General features: G+C 53.6%; 5 protein-coding genes across 5 annotated transcripts; 2 read left to right on the top strand and 3 right to left on the bottom strand.

The window, feature by feature from the left end:
- Positions 1-144: 144 nt before the first annotated feature.
- Positions 145-7,848, bottom strand: ANOM_009724 (uncharacterized protein; the record flags this gene model as incomplete). Its single annotated transcript, XM_015554980.1, has 4 exons — positions 145-1,388; positions 1,452-5,362; positions 5,409-7,518; positions 7,581-7,848. The coding sequence occupies 4 exons, from the start codon at positions 7,846-7,848 to the stop codon at positions 145-147; spliced, it is 7,533 nt and encodes a 2,510-aa protein (XP_015402854.1).
- A 977-nt stretch (positions 7,849-8,825) lies between these two features.
- ANOM_009723 (carboxymuconolactone decarboxylase family protein) lies at positions 8,826-9,522 on the top strand (the record flags this gene model as incomplete). Its single annotated transcript, XM_015554979.1, has 2 exons — positions 8,826-8,951; positions 8,992-9,522. The coding sequence occupies 2 exons, from the start codon at positions 8,826-8,828 to the stop codon at positions 9,520-9,522; spliced, it is 657 nt and encodes a 218-aa protein (XP_015402851.1).
- Positions 9,523-10,577: 1,055 nt separating this feature from the next.
- ANOM_009722 (MDR family NADPH-dependent oxidoreductase) lies at positions 10,578-11,647 on the bottom strand (the record flags this gene model as incomplete). The annotated part of the gene is made up of 2 exons (XM_015554978.1): positions 10,578-11,050; positions 11,107-11,647. The coding sequence occupies 2 exons, from the start codon at positions 11,645-11,647 to the stop codon at positions 10,578-10,580; spliced, it is 1,014 nt and encodes a 337-aa protein (XP_015402852.1).
- A 619-nt stretch (positions 11,648-12,266) lies between these two features.
- On the top strand, positions 12,267-14,071 carry ANOM_009721 (uncharacterized protein; the record flags this gene model as incomplete). Its single annotated transcript, XM_015554977.1, has 4 exons — positions 12,267-12,368; positions 12,424-13,255; positions 13,313-13,537; positions 13,608-14,071. 4 exons carry the CDS (start codon positions 12,267-12,269, stop codon positions 14,069-14,071), a joined length of 1,623 nt encoding a protein of 540 aa, XP_015402849.1.
- Positions 14,072-14,894: 823 nt separating this feature from the next.
- On the bottom strand, positions 14,895-17,239 carry ANOM_009720 (Zn(II)2Cys6 transcription factor; the record flags this gene model as incomplete). Its single annotated transcript, XM_015554976.1, has 3 exons — positions 14,895-15,798; positions 15,861-16,298; positions 16,356-17,239. The coding sequence occupies 3 exons, from the start codon at positions 17,237-17,239 to the stop codon at positions 14,895-14,897; spliced, it is 2,226 nt and encodes a 741-aa protein (XP_015402850.1).
- Positions 17,240-17,970: the final 731 nt, after the last annotated feature.

The following is a 17,970-nucleotide window of genomic DNA, read 5'->3' as shown; positions in this document are numbered from 1 at the left end:
GGATACAAGAAAGAAAGTAGGAACGGAAACATCAACATAAAAGTTGTCGAAAGAAAGGGAAGGACGGTGGTAAGAGAGAAAGAAAAATCTATGTACATGCTTGCTGTTTGCAATAGCAGGTAAGGAAGGCCCATGAAGGCCAAGTCAATGAAGAAGCTGCTGCAGGGATACATTTTGCCCGCAAAGATCCGCAATCTGGTCCACCAGGGCTGCAATCTCAGATGCGATCTGTTGTGCACCGTCCTCGTTGAAGACATCCGCGTCATACATGACAGTGAGCCTGTTCCGGTTGTTAAGTGCCTTGGCGACCTCCACCACCAAAGCGTATGGCTGGTACATCCGAACCTTAGATTTCGCCATGACCAGCCACCGATCGGACTCGGACTCCTCACTACTCGACGCAGGTTCAAATGGTTGGTAGAGAAAAAGGCAACGGTTGCTTGCGGTAGTCCGCGACAGACTAGCTGCATGGAAGATTTCGTGCAGACCCACATCACCATGTTCGGTGATTCCCCAGAAGATGTCCTGTACACTCTCCAAGTAGTCACCGAGGGCCCTCTGAGGATCAATCTGCGCACGGACCGGAAGAAAGTTGGCCAAGGTGCCATTGATCGTCTGAGGATCGACATCGGCCATGTCCACGTTGCGGCCGCTAAGGAGATAGTCGAAGCTGACATCGTTCTGGTCACTTGCGCGACAAAGCCAGAGCTGGAAGGCGGCTTGAAAGAGAATCGGGACGGTTACTCCCTGTGCGCGAGCCACAGATTCCAGGTTTCGGGGGATGATCTCCCGAACAGCAGCGGTGATCTTCGGGCTCTCTGCCTGGGGCCAAGTGTAATGCTTGTCTTTCATTGTTTCGGCCCAGAAGCGCAGTGATGCGTCCTTGTCTGACTGGTATATGAAATTGGCAAAGTCCTTAAACTCTCCATGGCTGGGGATTGGCGTGCCTTGACGGATGGCGGCAAAGTGATCATCAAATGTGCGAAGCAAGGTTCCATCGTAAGCAGCATGGTTCATTTTGATGGCCACATCCCAGCTATCGTCGGAGTGCAGAAGAATGGCATATTTGATGAAAGGCTTTCCAAATTGAAAGCGCTCATTCCAGAACTCCTCGATGATTTCCGACTGTTTCTCCTCGCTGTCGCAGGGAATAATGGGTACGTCCAAACCCGCGTGCTTTATGACAACACCCACCCACTGGGCCTCCGAGGTACGAAGCCAGGATGTGCGCAGAATGTCGTTGATCTCCGTGAGGCGACTAGTGTTTTGCACCCACTCCTGGTAACTGGCGGATTTGGGCATTTTACGAACGGCCATGAGCACCCACATCTGTTCGGGGCGGTCACCCTCCTCAAGGAACTGGACTTGTCCTGGAGGAGATGGGTACACTTGATATAGTTAGCCACAACCATCTTCGTATGAGATCTCAAACACGACGGGTCTATGCTTACCATACTCAACATTATCACCGATCGTCAATCCATGCTCGTGAATGGTATCCAGCACACTGGCTGGGGCCTTGTAGCTCGGCTTCAGTACTTGAGCACCCCTTGTGTCAAGGCGCATCATTGGAGTGAGATTCTCCAAGATCGGGTTCTTCAGAATATCTTTCACACTAAGGAGGTATCCAGCACTGCGAGCAGCACTAGCCAGGCTGATGGCTGCAATGGAGTCACCACCCAGAGACAAAAAGTCGGCCTTCTTCCCGATGCCAGATGAGGGGAGACCAAGAACCTTCGACCACATTTCTTGCAGTTTTGACTCTTCCTCAGTCTCCACGGGAACAACCTCATGTTGGTTTCCGTCACCCTCGAAGGAATACTGGCTAATGGTAAGTGTGTCCAACTGCTCAACCCACTTGGTGAGAAGCTTCCGATCGGTCTTGCGAGAGGGCATCTTGGGGAAGTCTCCAACTGGGAGAATATATTTGGGAATCATGTAGTGGGCCAGGGTATTCAGCCCCGCTCGCAGGTCTCTAACATGAGCCTGATAGTCATCGGCTTCCTGAATTTCACAGGAGCCAGCGACAAAGATGCAGAACGCAACGAGTTGCTTCTTGCCGTTATGGTTGACTGCCAAGACGGCTGCTCCTTGAACCAGTCCAGTCTTCAAAATCGCCTGTTCGATTTCCGTCAGCTCGATGCGATGGCCATGGATCTTGACCTGGTTATCCTTTCTGCCCAAGCATTCCAGCTCGCCACCAGGGAGCCATCGCGCCAGATCTCCGGTTCGGTACATGCGGTCGGTGCCCAATACATTCTCCATGAACGCGGCCTTGGTAAGGTCCTCGCGGTTTACATACCCATCGGTGACCTGGGGCCCAGCCACACAAAGCTCACCAACCGAGCCATACGGTACCATAGTAGTGCCCTCGGGGTGCAGGATGAAAGCCATCACTGTTGGGAAAGGTGCGCCGATGTTGCTCGGACGACCGCTAGGATCAACCTCTTTCGTCGTGATTACCATGGAGGTCTCCGTAGGGCCGTAGACGTTAAGGATCCGATGGCCCGGGCTCCAGCGTGCAATTACATCTGACGTAAGAGGTTCTCCGCCCACTATCAATGTTTCGAAAGAGGGCACCTCGCTAGGATCAAGTAGCTTTGCGACCGTTGGAGTGAGGATAGCTTGTTTGGCTGACATTGCGTTGATGACTCCTGGCAAGTCCGACTGCATCTTGTCAGGAGGCGCCATGCACAGAGTTCCACCGGTGCTGAGAGTGTTAAATATATCCTGCACCGAGGCATCGAAAACGTAATTGGCAAACTGAACTGTCCTCCACTCGCCAGAATATCTGCTTTCAGCAACCGCCATGCTGATGACAGCCGCCGCTGCAGCACGGTGGGGCACCTGTACACCCTTTGGCATGCCCGTACTCCCGGAAGTATAGATAACATACGCGGTATTGTCAGGAACTGTATGAACTGTAGTAGGAGAGGCAGGGAACCGGTCGATCTCTGGAGTGTCGATCCGAGCGATATCCAGATTAGGGATACTAGAGAACATCTCGGCGTAATCGCCTTGGGTCAGTATCATCCGTGCCTTAACATCGCCAATAATGAATGAGTTGCGATCCACCGGATTATCAGGGCTCAAAGGGACATATGCGGCCCCAGCTTTCATGACACCAAATATCGCGACTATAGTATCGATAGACTTCTCCAGCATGAGAGGAATGGTGTCTCCTACGCGCACTCCCTTTTGGATCAGGTAATGAGCAACGCGATTAGCGCGGGCGTTCAGCTCTGCATATGATAGCTGAATCGTTCCATCCCAGTCGATGGCGTGGGTGTCAGGAAATGCTCGGGCGTGATCCTCAAAGCTCGCATGCAGAAGTGAAGGACGTGGTACATGGAGGCTCTTCCTGTTTGAGATTTCATTATACAGAAATTCGCTCTCTGCCTCCCCAATAATGTCCAGGGTCGAGATACGTTGCATTGGGGTCTGCATGAATTCCCGGAGCACCTTTTCGTAGGAGTCAAGGAGGAACTCCACACGGCGAGGCTCCATCTTTGAAGAAAGCTTCAAGGCGAGTGTCTCATGGTCATTCTCAACTTCCAGAGTTGTGAATTCAGATTCCCAAGTGGATCGATCCCCGTAGCGCTGAAAGATCTGGTTGACTTGATCCCCATCATGGTCTTTCACCAGGATGTTGACCAATGTGTCAAGGCCACTCGCTGTTAGGTTTCCCGCAGCAAGGGCATTACGCATACCATGCTGCGAGTGCTTCAATAATTTGAACAGATTGGCCTGCACGGTCTGGGCTAGCTGTAAGAGTGTACTCTCGGGCGCCACGTGAACTTTCTGAGGCACTGTAGTCAGTGTAGGACCGTCCAGACGGTCAATATCAAGCACAGGAACATCCCGACCGGAGAGAGTGGTCGCAAATATCACATCAGCATGGCGAGTGTGGTTCGATAGTACAATAGCCCACGCTCCATAAAGGACAGCGCCTAGTGAGAGCCCGTGGAGTTGAAGCGACCGGCGAAGAGGACCCTCGGGAAGCCTGCGTTGGGCAACGGATGTTTGAGCCACGGGCACCGTGTTGATAACGCTTGGTTCCGTGTTGGTAAGATACGTCCTCCAGAAGCGATCATGCTCCACTATCGATGTAGTTGCGTTATGGTTTACAAACTGTTTGAACTGCGGTCGTGGGCGGACTTGAAGACCTAGGTAGACGTCCGCAACATCCTGGTACACGAAGCGATGCGACCAGTAATCGAACAGGGAATGATGCATAGTGACAACAAGAACTTGCCCAGAGACGATAGCCACTCGGAATAAGGGGCCGGAGAGGGAGAATGGTTCTTGCTTATCTCGTGCAAGGTATTCACTAAGGTCTGCCGTGGACTCAACCCAAGGCAAAGCAATGTCATTTCGTACCACCTGGAGTAGGCTCCGGCCCTGGGCCTTGAACGATGTGCGGAGGATGTCGCTCGACTCGAGAACGGTGCTAAAGCTCTCTTGCAGCTTGTGGATATCAAGATGACCAACATCCCACGTCCTTTGGTAAGTATACATTCCCTGGTCCTCGCCCAGACTAGCCAGCAGGCTTTCTTGCAAAGGCGTGGCTGGATATGCATCACTGACGTTGGGATCGGCATTGAGTTCCTGCCGCACCTCGGGGTCCTGAACGAGGGCAAATGGTTGTAGGTCATTATTGCTATCTACCACCACTGTCACGTAGGATACCGTCTCCTTCAAGGTAGCGTTGCCGAGTACATCCCCGAGATCAATGGCAATTCCGCGTTTCCGCAACTCCGAAGTGACTCTAATAGCTTCAATGGAAGTCCCTCCCAGCGAGAGGAAGGAGGTTTCACGATTGATAGACTGCTCCGGCAGCGCAAGCACGTCGGCCCAGACACTCGCGATCTGCTGTTCGGTTGGGTCGGTGATAGCCTCTATAGCAGCGTCTGAGGCTGCCGCTTCAACCAGGCCTTCCCACCCTTTTGCAAGTGCTTCGCGCTCAATGGCGCGAACATCCACTTTCCCATTGCCATTGGCCGGAAGTTTGGACATTTGCATCCACAAGGAAGGGACCATGTAAGCCGGCAGCTTCTGCTTACTGTGGTCACGGATCGAGGAAACCATGCTGCTCCACCGATTTCCGGAAGCGGGGACGATTGCTGCCACCAATATGAGTCGTTCTCGCATCTCGATGGCAACCGTCGCGCAACTGTGAACAGCTTCATGTTGGGATAGAACCCGGTTCACCTCCGCCGGATTGACCTTTTGTCCGTTGAGCTTGACTTGGAAGTCCATGCGGCCTAGGATCTCAATAGAACTGTCTGCATGGATCCTAGCAACATCCCCCGTCCGGTACATGCGTCCCTTGCCGAAGGGGTTTTCCACGAAGGCCGCTGCACTATTTTTCTGAGCACCAGCTTGAGGCGAGATAGCCCAATGCCAACTGTGGTCCCGCCAGGCACAGCTCGCCCGCGACGCCCATCGGGGTCAGCTCGGTTGTGCCGGGTTTTAAGACATACGCTTGCGTAGTGTCCGTGGGGCGTCCGACAATGCCAGGGTTGCTACTGCGCAAGAGGCGCTTTCCGAAGTTCAATTGGGCACATTCACTCAGACCGAATGTGTTCCGCAGATCGACATGGTCTGCCCAGGTGGTAACGAGCTCGCGGGGAATGCTCTCACCCACCAGCGTGACCTGTTTTAAGTGGGGTACATCACTGGGCTCCATGAGAGACAGTGCCGACGGTGTGATCCCGAGGGCATCCACCTGCATGGTGCGGATGGTGTCAGCCAGGCGCGTCGTCAGCCTTTGCTTGCTGGCTAAAAGGAGAGTGCCGCCGTGGGTCAGAGTCGACAGCATCGTCCGCTGTGCGGCAGAGAAGGTTGGATTATAGAACAGTAGCCAGCGCTTTTTGCCATTCAAGGTATGATACGCCATCCCATTCGTAGCCGCCCCGTGAGTGATAACCGCACCTTTCGGGGTACCAGTCGAACCGGAAGTGAACACCACGTAGCATGGGTCCTCACTTCCAATTTCGATATCCAGGTTTGCAGACGTTTCTACTTTTTCTGTGGCAACCATATGGTCTTCGATTGCCAGCGCACTAGGATACGAAGATACATGACGACGGCTCGCCAGAACCGTAGTCGCGGAGCATGTTTCGATAATTCGAATGTTCCTTTCAATGGGTCCCTCTGGATCAAGTACCGTGTATGCTCCACCAGACTTCAGGATGGCAAGTAGAGTGATAATCAGGTCGGGCGAGCGGTCGAGACAGACTGGGACGACCTTGCCCTTGAGTGGAGGCAACGCGCGTGCCATCCGGTTCGCGCGAGCGTTGAGCTCCGCATAGCTGAGTGGGGCGTCCTCCTCAAACTGTACCGCGGCGGCTTTAGGGCTGCACATGACTTGTTCCTCAAACAGACGGGGGATGGTCGATATTTGGTGCTGGCGAGCCAACGCCTTGGCTGTATGCACCTGAGCCAGCTTTTCCTCCCGCGAGCCCAGTTCGATCTCCTCCAGACGAGCGTGAGGAAGGTAAAATTTGTTGAGGGCACTGTACAGGGCCTGGGAGAAATGTTCGAGGAGCAGCTGGGCATCTGCGGTCGCCGTGAGGGGCGAGTGACACAGTGTCAAAGTGATTACACCGGTCCCATTAATGAACATTGCCAGAGGAAACGGTGCCAACTGCCCAGCTAGGATCGGTCCATTCGGATCTGGAGAGTATCTAAGAACCGACTCAAGGGGTTTTGTGAGCTCCTGGGAAATAGCGTTGTATCCCAGGTAGGCATGCGGTGATGCGGACTGATGGAAGGTGGTGAGGCGGCTGGACAAGCCGACGAACGTCTCCTCGCTGGACACCGACAATCGGACGGGATAGGTGTGGTCGAGGTATCCCACACACGAGGCAGCATCTGGGAAGCTCGCATCGCGCTCCACGGCCGCGAAGAGAACATCGCTGGCACCGGAATGGCAGTGTAAGACATAGGCCCAGAGGGTTTCAAAGATGAGTTTACGTGGAAGCCCAGAGGCATGCTCAATCTGAGATAGCCCTGGGTGGGAATTGTCATCGAGATGGAGGCGAAGAGCCTGACGGTCTTGAGACACGGTCACATCCGATAGTCCTGTCTCCCAGGGAAGAGCGACAGCTGGTACGGCACCACTGAGCTGAGCATTCCAGAACGCAATGCTGCTGGTAGTGTCTTTTGTCTCTTTGAGGAAACGTTGGTACGCCGCCAGCGGAGTGTGTTCCGGCAAGGGTAACCCGCAATACAGCAGGACGAAGTTACGCTTGATAATCTCCAGCGAAGTACCGTCGACAGCTGCACGCCGTGCACGGAGTGTCAAGCGATAGCTGCCGGTGCTGGGGTCGCGACAGACGATCAGCTGTGCCAGATCATCGTCCGCTGGAACATCCGCCAATGATGAGTTGGAGGAAGAGGCACTACTCCCAATCGCCTTAGTACCCCACTGGATTTCCGGAGTACGATACACCACCCGCTGATACGTCTGCCCCGATCGGGGATCCGAACGGAAGACCGTACGGAGGCCACAGTCTGTAGTTATGTGTTAGGTATTTTAAGTTTTCACGTTCGAGTGAAGACAAGTGGAAACTCACGGTGGGAGCAGATCTGCGTCCAGCAGGACTGAATTCGCTTCGCATCGGGGGCGGACTGCCGAGGCAGGATCAGGCTTATCTTACACCAGGGCATTTCGTCCGACTCCAGGATCTGGCATTGTGCCGGCGTCGCCGGCCATTCTACCTCTAGGTCATTTCCATGGAGCAAGCTCTCAATGTCGCCCAAGTGCTGGTCGTACAGAACTTCTGCATGGCTGAAAGGATCAGAGGACAGAATGTCCATGGTATTTAGCTGGATGAGGCTCATGATGACGATGTCGATAGTGACGTTGGTCTTAATGTGTGGAAGAATGAATCAGGAGATTGTTTCTCGAATGATGAATGCTTTTTTTTTTTGAGCTCTGTTTCGAGCGTGGATAGCTTGACGACTGGGTGTCTCCGTACCCGTGCTTTATAGTCTTTGTTGATCTTGGTTGAAGCCATCCGGAACATCGCCTGCCCTCGTATCCAGGGAGTTTTCCGTGCCATGCTTTGCGCTATGTCCTCCTCCCTCGGTTGGGGCGATTCAACTTCAGTGATCCAAGCTTATGTCGTGATGTTGCGGATCCCGGGCCTAGGGTCAACGCACTGACTTGGTGTAGTTCGTATGCACGACCTGGAACCCGTGTCTTGCGCCATGTCGGTCGGGCATGCACAGGAGGCGGAACAGGACTAACAAACGACATGGAAGCATCCGGTCTAGATGTCGTCCATGTGTCGGGCCCACCACAGGAGCACGGCCGCGTGCTTAATTTCGCATGATGATTGGGTCTGGACAGACTCACGATGGGCTTCTCGGAATCGAGGATGCCAAGTGCCAAGGATAGCGTGGGAATGAGAGTAAGAGGGGGTAGTGGGGATGGGTGAAAATGAGAGACGGAGACAGAGAGAGAGGGAGAGAGAAGAGGGAGAGCGGAGGGATAGCGCCGGAGCGGAAACACTGCGGGGCCACTGACCCGGAAAACCCTACCCTATCCTACCTAAACAACTGTCAACGACCAACACCGGCAACAAGAGATCACCACCGGAAAGGATCCCTTCTGCTAGCTAGCTCATTTCTGACTTCCGTGTCTACCATGCCGGTCAATCATGGCAGAGGTTACGTTATAAAAGTCCCCGACCGGCCCATCCCATCAACCAGCAATCACCAGCTCCGATCACCACAGTCAAGACATTGAAACTCAGCCCAAACGCCCATTTACTCTTTCTTCGCAATAGATCTCATCGGCGTCGACTCTTGCCATCATGACTTCCTGGAGTAACCGCGATATAACCAACAATCACCTCTTGCCATACGTGGACTCCGCCACGGCTCCGGAGGAGGTCGGCGCAGCCCTGAAAACACTTCCCTTCGAGCGCAACATCTTCAAGGTAGATTCTCAAATCTGTCCATGATCTTCTGAAACGATAGAGCAATGCACTAACAGCCGATCTCCAGCTGCTCGCCAATGCGCCCACCTTTTTCCCAACCTTCATGAAACTTTTGACCTGTGCCTGGTCGCCCCAGCGCAGCTTGCGCTCGAAGGACTGGCAACTGGTCGTCTTGCGCACCGCGTCCCTGCTCGATGCTCCATACGAGTGGGACGTCAATGAGCCCGTGGCCCGGGTCTTCGGGTACACCGACGCACACCTGGCGGGCCTCCGCTCCGGGGACTTGAGCTCGACGGAGCTCTTCTCTGATCGCCAGCGACTGATCAGTGCGGTGGTGGAGGACCTTTGTCTGCGCAATCGGGTGAACCAGGACACGGTGCTCAAAGCCAAGCAGGTCCTTGGGGATGAGGCTTTGATGGACCTGTTTTACACTCAGGCGATCTACGCGTTTCTCGCCCGCACCATGAACAGCTGCTTGATTGACTTTGATGCGCCGATTCCGGGACTGGAGGATATGCTCCGGCAGTACAACGCAGCGATTATCGAACGCGAAAGTGCCTATACGGATTAGATCTGTGGAATTGATCACCGAAGGTTTTGCCTTTGAGTTGTATATAGATTTCGTACCTCTTCAAGAATACCATAAGTTTATCCACTGGTACACATCCACATCGGAAAATCCAGTATATCGTGGGACGATTGCGATCGCAAGTTGACGCGTTTGGACCAAGCCTTTCAAGCGTCCCAAAATACATCGGTCGCCCCGTTGCAAACCCAAAACACGACGTTTCCTGTTCGCTCAAAGCCGAAGTCAATACTGATGACCAGAATCTGCAAGATGGTGGGTAATCTGGAGAACCTCGGTGACTCGAGGTCGTGTATACTCGAGTTCACCGTGTCGCAGGCCAAGAATGTCGTACGCTAGCTTAGCTAGTGCCCGCTGAACAATAGCCATTCGGGGTTAAGCGCAGTGGGTTCGGCCTAGCGATTTGAAACCTGCTGACCTTTTAGTCGCATTCGTGAGTTGTTCGGGTTGAACCTCCGCTGCACGTGATATTCCGTCCCGAGGTCTTCCTGGAGGAAGAAATGGCCATGACCCAGGATCAGAAAGATTCGAGAAACTGGTAGATATAGGTTCCGGGAGACTTCGACCTTTGTAGTACTGCTAAGATTCTTTTCATGGTCATCCTATGTCACCTGGCCCGACGTTATCATAAGTTTCCTGTACATCCCTTATCTCGTTAGTAGTACATATATATATCTCGCGCTCTATATATCTATACCTCTCCGTCAATCCGCAGGTCGAACTGCTTACAGCCAACATCGACAACAAGATTTCGGATGGAGCCTGACTGAAAGGAGTCTCGAATCAAAAGAACTCCCATTGAGTTGGACTCTCCAATCAATCGTGGTGATCCCTGAGAATTATTCCGGTCTCAGAACAAGGTCACGTGCCATTCTGGAACTTCGCAGGCAGCTAGCATCCTCCCGTTGCAGAGAGCACCCTTGTACGCGTTCTATGCTCCGAGCCTACGAAAATCTGCCATACTGGTAAGGAAAAATAAAAGGCATTGCCACGACATCATGAGAGAACTTGTCATTGACGCGTAAGAATACAGAGAACACTCAGAATTGCACCACGTGCTTGGTGCACCCGACGGCCGGTCCGACCTTCCCACCGACTTTCGCCAACACCGACTGGACTTTACTCTCAAGATTTCCACCGTCGCCGTCCTCCGCCCAGTCCACGCGATTGACCGATGGCGCTGTGATCTTCCCTTCTTCGAAGAGGGTGGTGAACCACGAAAGAAGGTCGATCTGTGCCTCCTCTGTGTACCGACCGAGCGCTTGGGACAGTCGGAAGTTCTTGAACGTGATTTGTTTCCAGAAGATCAGCTCCTGGCTCAGCACTACTTGGCCACCCGCGCCTCCCAGCGACCCGTAATTGATGAAGGTAGCCCCGGGGGCGAGCATGGCGGCGAGTCGTTGACCAGATTGTCCGAAGACCGCATCCAATGCGAGGGTAATACGCTTCCCGGCTGCGATCGCGGCCGGGCCTTCGTTGGCAAGCTGAGACTCGGTGACGACCACACGCGCGCCTGATCGAGAAGGGACTGTCGCGTGGCCTCGATATCATCTCGGTCTCGGATCACACAGATACTCGGACAGCCCTTGAGCAGGGCAAACTGTACCACCATCCGCGCAATCCAACCCGTCGCGGCATTCAGAACGACCCAATCCCCGGGACGCAGGGAGGGACAGCTTTCCAACAGCAGATATGCCGTCGAGCAACCCGTTTTCAGCAGACTAGCGGTAGTTGGTTCCAAACTCTTCGACACTTTCAGCACGGCCGCTGCCGGAACCACGGCTTCCGTGCGCCAGGTCCCCAAGCCGTGGGCGCGGGGGATAACGTGGTCCCCGGGCTTCAACGCGTCAACGTCCGTGCCGACGCGCTCGATGCGAGCCACGCCATCGTACCCGGGGATGGGTTCGTTGTTATAGCGATGGTGTGGTTGGACGGGATACCGGCCGGCAATCACCAACAGATCCTGGGGATTCACCGGCGCAGCTAGGAATTTCAGCAGAACCGAGTCCGCGGGAATCGGGGCGTCGCCTACAGCATCGTGACGGTAAATGCGGATGACACTGGCGGGTTCTGTCGACTGGCGCTGGAACGTGACCGTTTGGGCGGACATGATGTCAGACCGGGCAGGATTGACGAAGGACTTCAGCCGGGGGGAATGAGGCGACTGAGAGATGCGATATTCCAACCACGAGCAACCCCGGGCATCATTATTATAATTACTATTGCGATCGCATCTGGTGATGAACTTGATGAAGGTATATACCACTGATCAGGCTGGATTTCTAAGCATTTCCGGGACCCACAGGGAATCCGGACGAACAGAAGCCTTGAGCCCCTTGACTCCACACTATTTCCGCCGGAGATCCTCAAGCTTGGCGCAAATCCATCCCGAGATAGGGCCAACAGCTGATGAATTGCCCTTGACCTGGTCGAGTTTCCGGGGGCCTTCCGGTCGTGGGCACCGACCGTCCTGGCCAGCGCAATCAAGCAGCTCCGTCTCGGCAGCATGTCCGCATGCTGGACAGGGAGCATCGGCGGAAAGACTAATCGACTGGGGCATCATGCTGATAAATAGTTACGGGTGTCCCCGGCCATGGGACTGATCACACTCACATCAGCCACCGTTATTAGTACCAAGGCAAAAAACCAGTACCACCAAACAAAAGTTTCGAGGATCAGCTTTCATATTCCAACTCATTGACACTTCGTCAATACTGGTCATCACGGTAATGGAGACTTCAATTGAGTCTTCGCGCTCTCCATCCTCTGAGCCGCCCTCGGAGACCCCGGTCGAAAAGCCACCGTCCCCAAGAGACGTGCACGGCGTTAAAGTAGGATTTCGCATCGTCGATGCTTATTGATCCCTCGCTAACCCCAATTTTACAGTGGGCCCTAGTGGTCATTGCGCTGCTGTCGTCCTTGTTCTTGTACGCGCTCGACAATACCGTGGTGGCGAATGTTCAGCCTAAAGTCGTTGAAACCTTTGGCCATGTCAGTCTGGTTCCTTGGCTGGGTGTCTCCTTTGCTCTGGCATCGGCTGCTACGACCTTAATCTGGTCCAAGGCCTATGGCACCTTCTCCGCCAAGAAGCTTTACATTGGTAGCACGGTCGTGTTCATGGGCGCGTCGGCTCTCTGTGGTGGCGCTCCAGATATCAACAGCTTCATCGTCGGTCGTGCCATCGCGGGTGCCGGTGGCTGTGGAATGTACATGGGTCTGTTGACCTTGATGTCGGTGACCACAGACAACATTGAACGTCCGAAGTATCTCAGTCTGACCGGTTTCATTTGGGGTATCGGCACAGTGCTGGGTCCAGTGGTTGGCGGTGCCCTTGGCGACAGCAAGGCGACCTGGCGTTGGGCATTCTACCTGAACCTGCTGGTCGGAGCGGTCGTGGCTCCGATCTACTTCCTCCTCTTGCCTGACTTCAGGCCCCAGAAAGATGTCCCCATCCTCAAGCGGTTTGGCCAGATCGACTACATTGGCGCACTGCTTTCCATCGGTACCCTGCTATGCGCGATCATGGCCATGAACTTCGGTGGCGTCTTGTGGAGCTGGAGCAGCGCGAACAGCATCGGTCTTTTTGTGGGCGCCGGTGTCCTGTTGATTTTGTTTGTGATGCAACAAATCTTCAACCTGGGAACCAGCTTCGAGAACCGCATGTTCCCTATGCATTTCTGGAAGAGCCGTACCTTGATAGTTCTCTTCTTCACTATGAGTGAGTATTCCCCACATTTACTATACAAGAATGGCGCAAAATCTAAGTGCGGTACAGTGTTGGCGACATTCGGTAGCTTCATCGGCATCTACTACTTACCCATCTACTACCAATTCACCCGCGGAAGCACAGCCATTCAGACCTCCGTCCATCTACTGCCCTTCATTCTGTTCCTGGTCGCCTTCAACCTGATCAACGGTCAGTACATGGGCAAGACCGGCTACTACTACCCCTGGTACATTTTCGGAGCTGCTCTCGAGCTAGTCGGTGGTGTCCTCATGTGTAAGTCCTTCTTCGCACACACTCCGCATCCATCACAAAACACACCCTAACAAGCCTTGCTCCAAAACAGACACCGTGGATGAACACACCTCCGATGCCAAAATCTATGGCTACACCATCATCCTGGGCACCGGCGTGGGGTGCTTTTGCCAGGCTGGCTTCGCAATCGCACAGATGAAGGTCAAGCCTGAGGAGATCCCCTTCTGCGTGGGCTTCATGACGGTCGGACAGATGATGGGGATCGTTTTCGGCACGGGTATCTCCGGCGCCCTGTTCGTGAACTTCGCGCAGCAGGCCCTGCAGCAGATCTTCCCCCTGGCCAGTGAGGACGAGATCTCGAATGCAATCTCGGGCGTGGGGAGCCAGCTCCTCCGCTCTGCGAGTTCCGAAGATTATGCCGCGGCGATTCATGGTATCACCAGGGCGATCCAACTGGCCTACGTGCCCATCATCGCTGCGGGGGCCATTTGCTTGGTCTGTAGCTTGTTGATGAAGCACGAGAAGGTTTTTGTTGCTGGCAGCTTCGCTGGCTAATTGCGTGGCTGGAGCCGTGGAACAAGATCTTAAAAATGCCGGAATGACAATACCGGATGAGAGGAGGATTGGATAGCAGAGATGGAGAGCCGGAAGATGATATTGGATACGGATTTATGCAGAGATGTGTTGTCAGCTTGATCACGCACCTACTCATGAACCAAGCAGGCCCGTGGCTAGATTGAGGGGGCCGCTACCGAAAATAATGACATTTCGATTTTACTGTACACTGCAATATACTCCCAAATCAAACAATCAATGATTCGAAGATGCACTACTGGCACTCAGAAAACTAGCAAATCAATTGAAGGCTACTAGCCTACCTAGGAATCTGCCCTAACACCCGACATCGGACGTATAGCTTGACGAAGCAGTATCAAAATCCAGCAGGGCTTTGCGACCATCAATCCAAAATTCTATCTGTGACATCGAGGAGCTCTTGCAATGTCTTAACTGACTTACATCAATCAGATTTCGAGCATGGTGACATGTGGACATGTTGTATACATCTAATGACTAGCAGAAATTGCAATGGATCCATAGCCAGCTCCTCCCCAGGCTAGGGAGTAGGAAGATAAAGAAAGAAAGAGACGAAGAAGATACTAACAATGCCCGGGAAAGGCTTGACGCTATAGAGATGGAACTCCATGCTGTCATTGATCTGTTATCTATGTTCGCAAAATGACACAAGAATGGCTTTTTTTCTCTCCTCTACAAGGCCGAACGATCACTACCAGCACTGAAATTGGTCGCCTAGGGATGAACGCTGGAGGCCCACATTAAAGGTTGTGGTATGCACTAAAACCGAAAGATAGACGGCTCCTCAGAATAAGTAAGCTTGCTGGGTACAACAAACATGGATGCTGGCGGAGCTTACCCAAGAGTCTAGTTGTGCCCACCAGGCCGAAGTATCGGAGCTATCCGGGAAACCGAAACTATCATATAATTTGAATGAGTCGTTCACAAGATGAGAGGCAGACAGGTCGGCGGGCAGTGGTTCAAACACCATGACATTCGGCTTCAGGGAGACTGCGGGAACTGGAGCGGGATGGAAGCTAGGCGAAAGAAAGCTACTTTCTCTGGAAACGCTTTTATGGCTGTCATCTTCCGCGTCCATTTGAGCGCCTGGTCGGTGACTGGAGACGACTTGCCGATGGACCTCCTGGCGTAGTTCCTCTAGAATAATACCATAGCGACGGTTGGGACTGCTCCGGGAGGTGGCCTTCCCGAGGTGCTGTTGGCAGGTCTCTGCGAGGCTGAACAGGTATTGCAGCTGACTGCTGTTTTCCACCTTCCGGCTCAATGTGTCGCTCGTCGACGACGCGAGATGCTGTTTGATGATGTGGATGTACACCACCGTAATGGCACAGAAACACACGTAATGGGTAAACCAAAACCCATGAATGAGAGCTTTCCGGCTGGCGAGTCCGTTGATGACGGTCATAACTTCCTCGGCGGCCTCGATGCATTTGTGCACATAGGTGGCGACGCTCGATTGGGGGATATCCTCGCAGTCATTTAAGAGAAATAGCCGTGTGGTATGAATGATTGCGTGGGAGTAGGCGAGATGCTGAATCTGTGACCGCCAGCGATCCATCAATGGAGCTGCAGCCTCTTTCCATCGTTCTAATTCCAGGGTTAACAGGATGGCCGCCTTGAAAGGAGACCCGCCGGGCGGATTGGGAGTGTACAGTTTCCTTGAAATGTCTGCCAACACCCGTGAGAGCCTGCGAATGGTTAGCTGGAATTTGGCTATCTCAAAAAAAAAAGCTTCAAGTCAGAGACAGACCGGTAATGGAGTACCGATACAACCATCAGATCGTCGGGTACGCCAGAGCGCATACTCGGCTCATTGATCAGCAAGTCTTGATCTGTCGCCTCGTCCGGAAGGTCTTGATCAAAGTCCTCATCGTGTAGCAACCGCGGTCGGCCGAACATCACACTCAGATACTTGTCCAGTGTGTACACGCTCCAAAAGGTTCTCTTCCGAAGTTCTTGCTCCAAATATGTGCCCTTGCCCTCCTTGACCATCGTGGACGGCCATTTGCGATGTATGTTCAGAGCGGTCAAGAACTGAACGGTGGTGCCGAACGCGAACCAGCACTCACTGGCTCGGGACGACGCCAGTAAGTAAAGACTTTGGTTCAGTCTGGCTTGTACTGTCTCCAGCTGTGGCGCGCCCGACTCAATGGACGACATCCGCTTGGAGAGGGCAAACCAGCGTTCGCTTCAACATGTAATCAGCGAATGGACTGCGAGGCAAATGCACTAACTGCGGGCTTACCTTTGCTCATCATAATCTACATTGGACTCGGGAGCCCGCCTCTCATAAAGTGTACCAATCGCAAGAACACTGTACACAATACAGCAGCGTCCTACCATTAGGTCTGTGGGCAGGTTTGTCCCCGAAATGTTGCTCTGGTAGATCTGACGGAGCCATTGCTCGACCTGACCACGATGCAAGAACCGGTAGGTCACAACGGCATATTCAAAGTACGTCGCAACCATCTCCAGAGCCCTCTCCAACGGAGGAAGGGTGAAGTCCAGCGCGTAGAGGCTGGAATACGGCTTGTCTCCAAACTTGGTGACAGATGGGCTGTTCGAGAGTTCGCCATGGAACCCGTCCGAGACATCCATGGCACCGGGGGACGGTGTCTTGTCTTGGTTGAGACGCTGACATACCCGGTTGATAAATGAGGTTCCCGACGCCAGGTCTAGGTAGCCTCCCTGGAACTCCGCCGTCAGGAGATTGGCATTTCTCGTAGGAGCATGATGGGCAGCCTCATGCTGTCCAGGGCGTTGAATCGATGTCTGGAAGTTCAAATCACGTTTGAAGTGCTGCTGTTCGTCCGGCTGGTCAGCGAAGGTCAGCTCCAGTGGTGGCGGCGGTGGCGGGCCAAGTCCCCTGGAATATGTCGTTTCGTATTCACAGAGCAACGACAGTCGCTGGCAACGCGCACATGGAAGAGTCCCGCTGCAGCGAGTCTTTTTCTCTTTGCAAATATCGCACGCTCTGGTGGTCTTGAGTCGCTGGCAGCTCTCTCGCTTGACGGAACCAGATGGCTTTCTCTTGCCTTTACTGGTGGTGGGGGGCTCCTCATCCTCCCCGTAACTTGGATCCACTGGAGGCGTCCGTTGCGGCTGGTTTGTGGGGGTGGATCGGTTCATCTGCACTTTGATGGACTCGCGGTCATATAGATATGGGTTTTTTGGCGTTCAATTGCGACTCCTGAGCGTCTTTCCCAGTTCCAATGTAAGAAATCAAGGTGAACCCAAAGGGTCGAAAAGTTGATTGTTGTCCCTCATGGCTCGAAAACACGGCAGGGGGGATCGAGTAGCACTGCATACACGGCATTGCGATTGTCACCAAAGCACCGGCGATGGCAAATACGAGACACCGGCTAATCAAGGGAGCAATTATTCATTGGCGGGTCCCCGTCTGCAGAAATCAGACCCTGACGGCTGGCTTTCACGTCCAGGGCCGATCTTAGACCGAGACGATTTAGGGCTTGGCCAATCCAAGCTCTGGGCCCGTGTTCGTCCCACCAGCTAATCTTAGACGGTAATTTAGGGCCTCGACGGAGAACACTAAAGGCCCACCGATGTAACGGTACCATGAGATGCCCAACTGGCCGTCAAGACTTGAAGATATCGTCCCGGGGTCCATCGCATCCCATAAACCAACCCGGATCAGTGTAGAGTCTAGACAGTGGCCAGTGGAACCGCGATGAATGGTATATGCTCTGGGGATGTGATTTTAAAGACGCCTACACTTGTCAGATTTTAGCGGAAACCACCGCCATTGAAGGAACGGCTACTGCCGAGCCGAGGCAATCTAAATCCTGCGCTGATCCACGGTGGCAATGGTAGGCTATGGAGCATTTGAGCGCATTAAATTC

Source organism: Aspergillus nomiae (genome assembly GCF_001204775.2).
Source record: "Aspergillus nomiae NRRL 13137 chromosome Unknown contig00395, whole genome shotgun sequence".
NCBI classification, from domain to species: Eukaryota; Fungi; Ascomycota; class Eurotiomycetes; order Eurotiales; family Aspergillaceae; genus Aspergillus; species Aspergillus nomiae.
The sequence above is the reverse complement of the archived record's forward strand: the minus strand, read 5'-3'. Positions and strand labels throughout refer to the sequence as shown.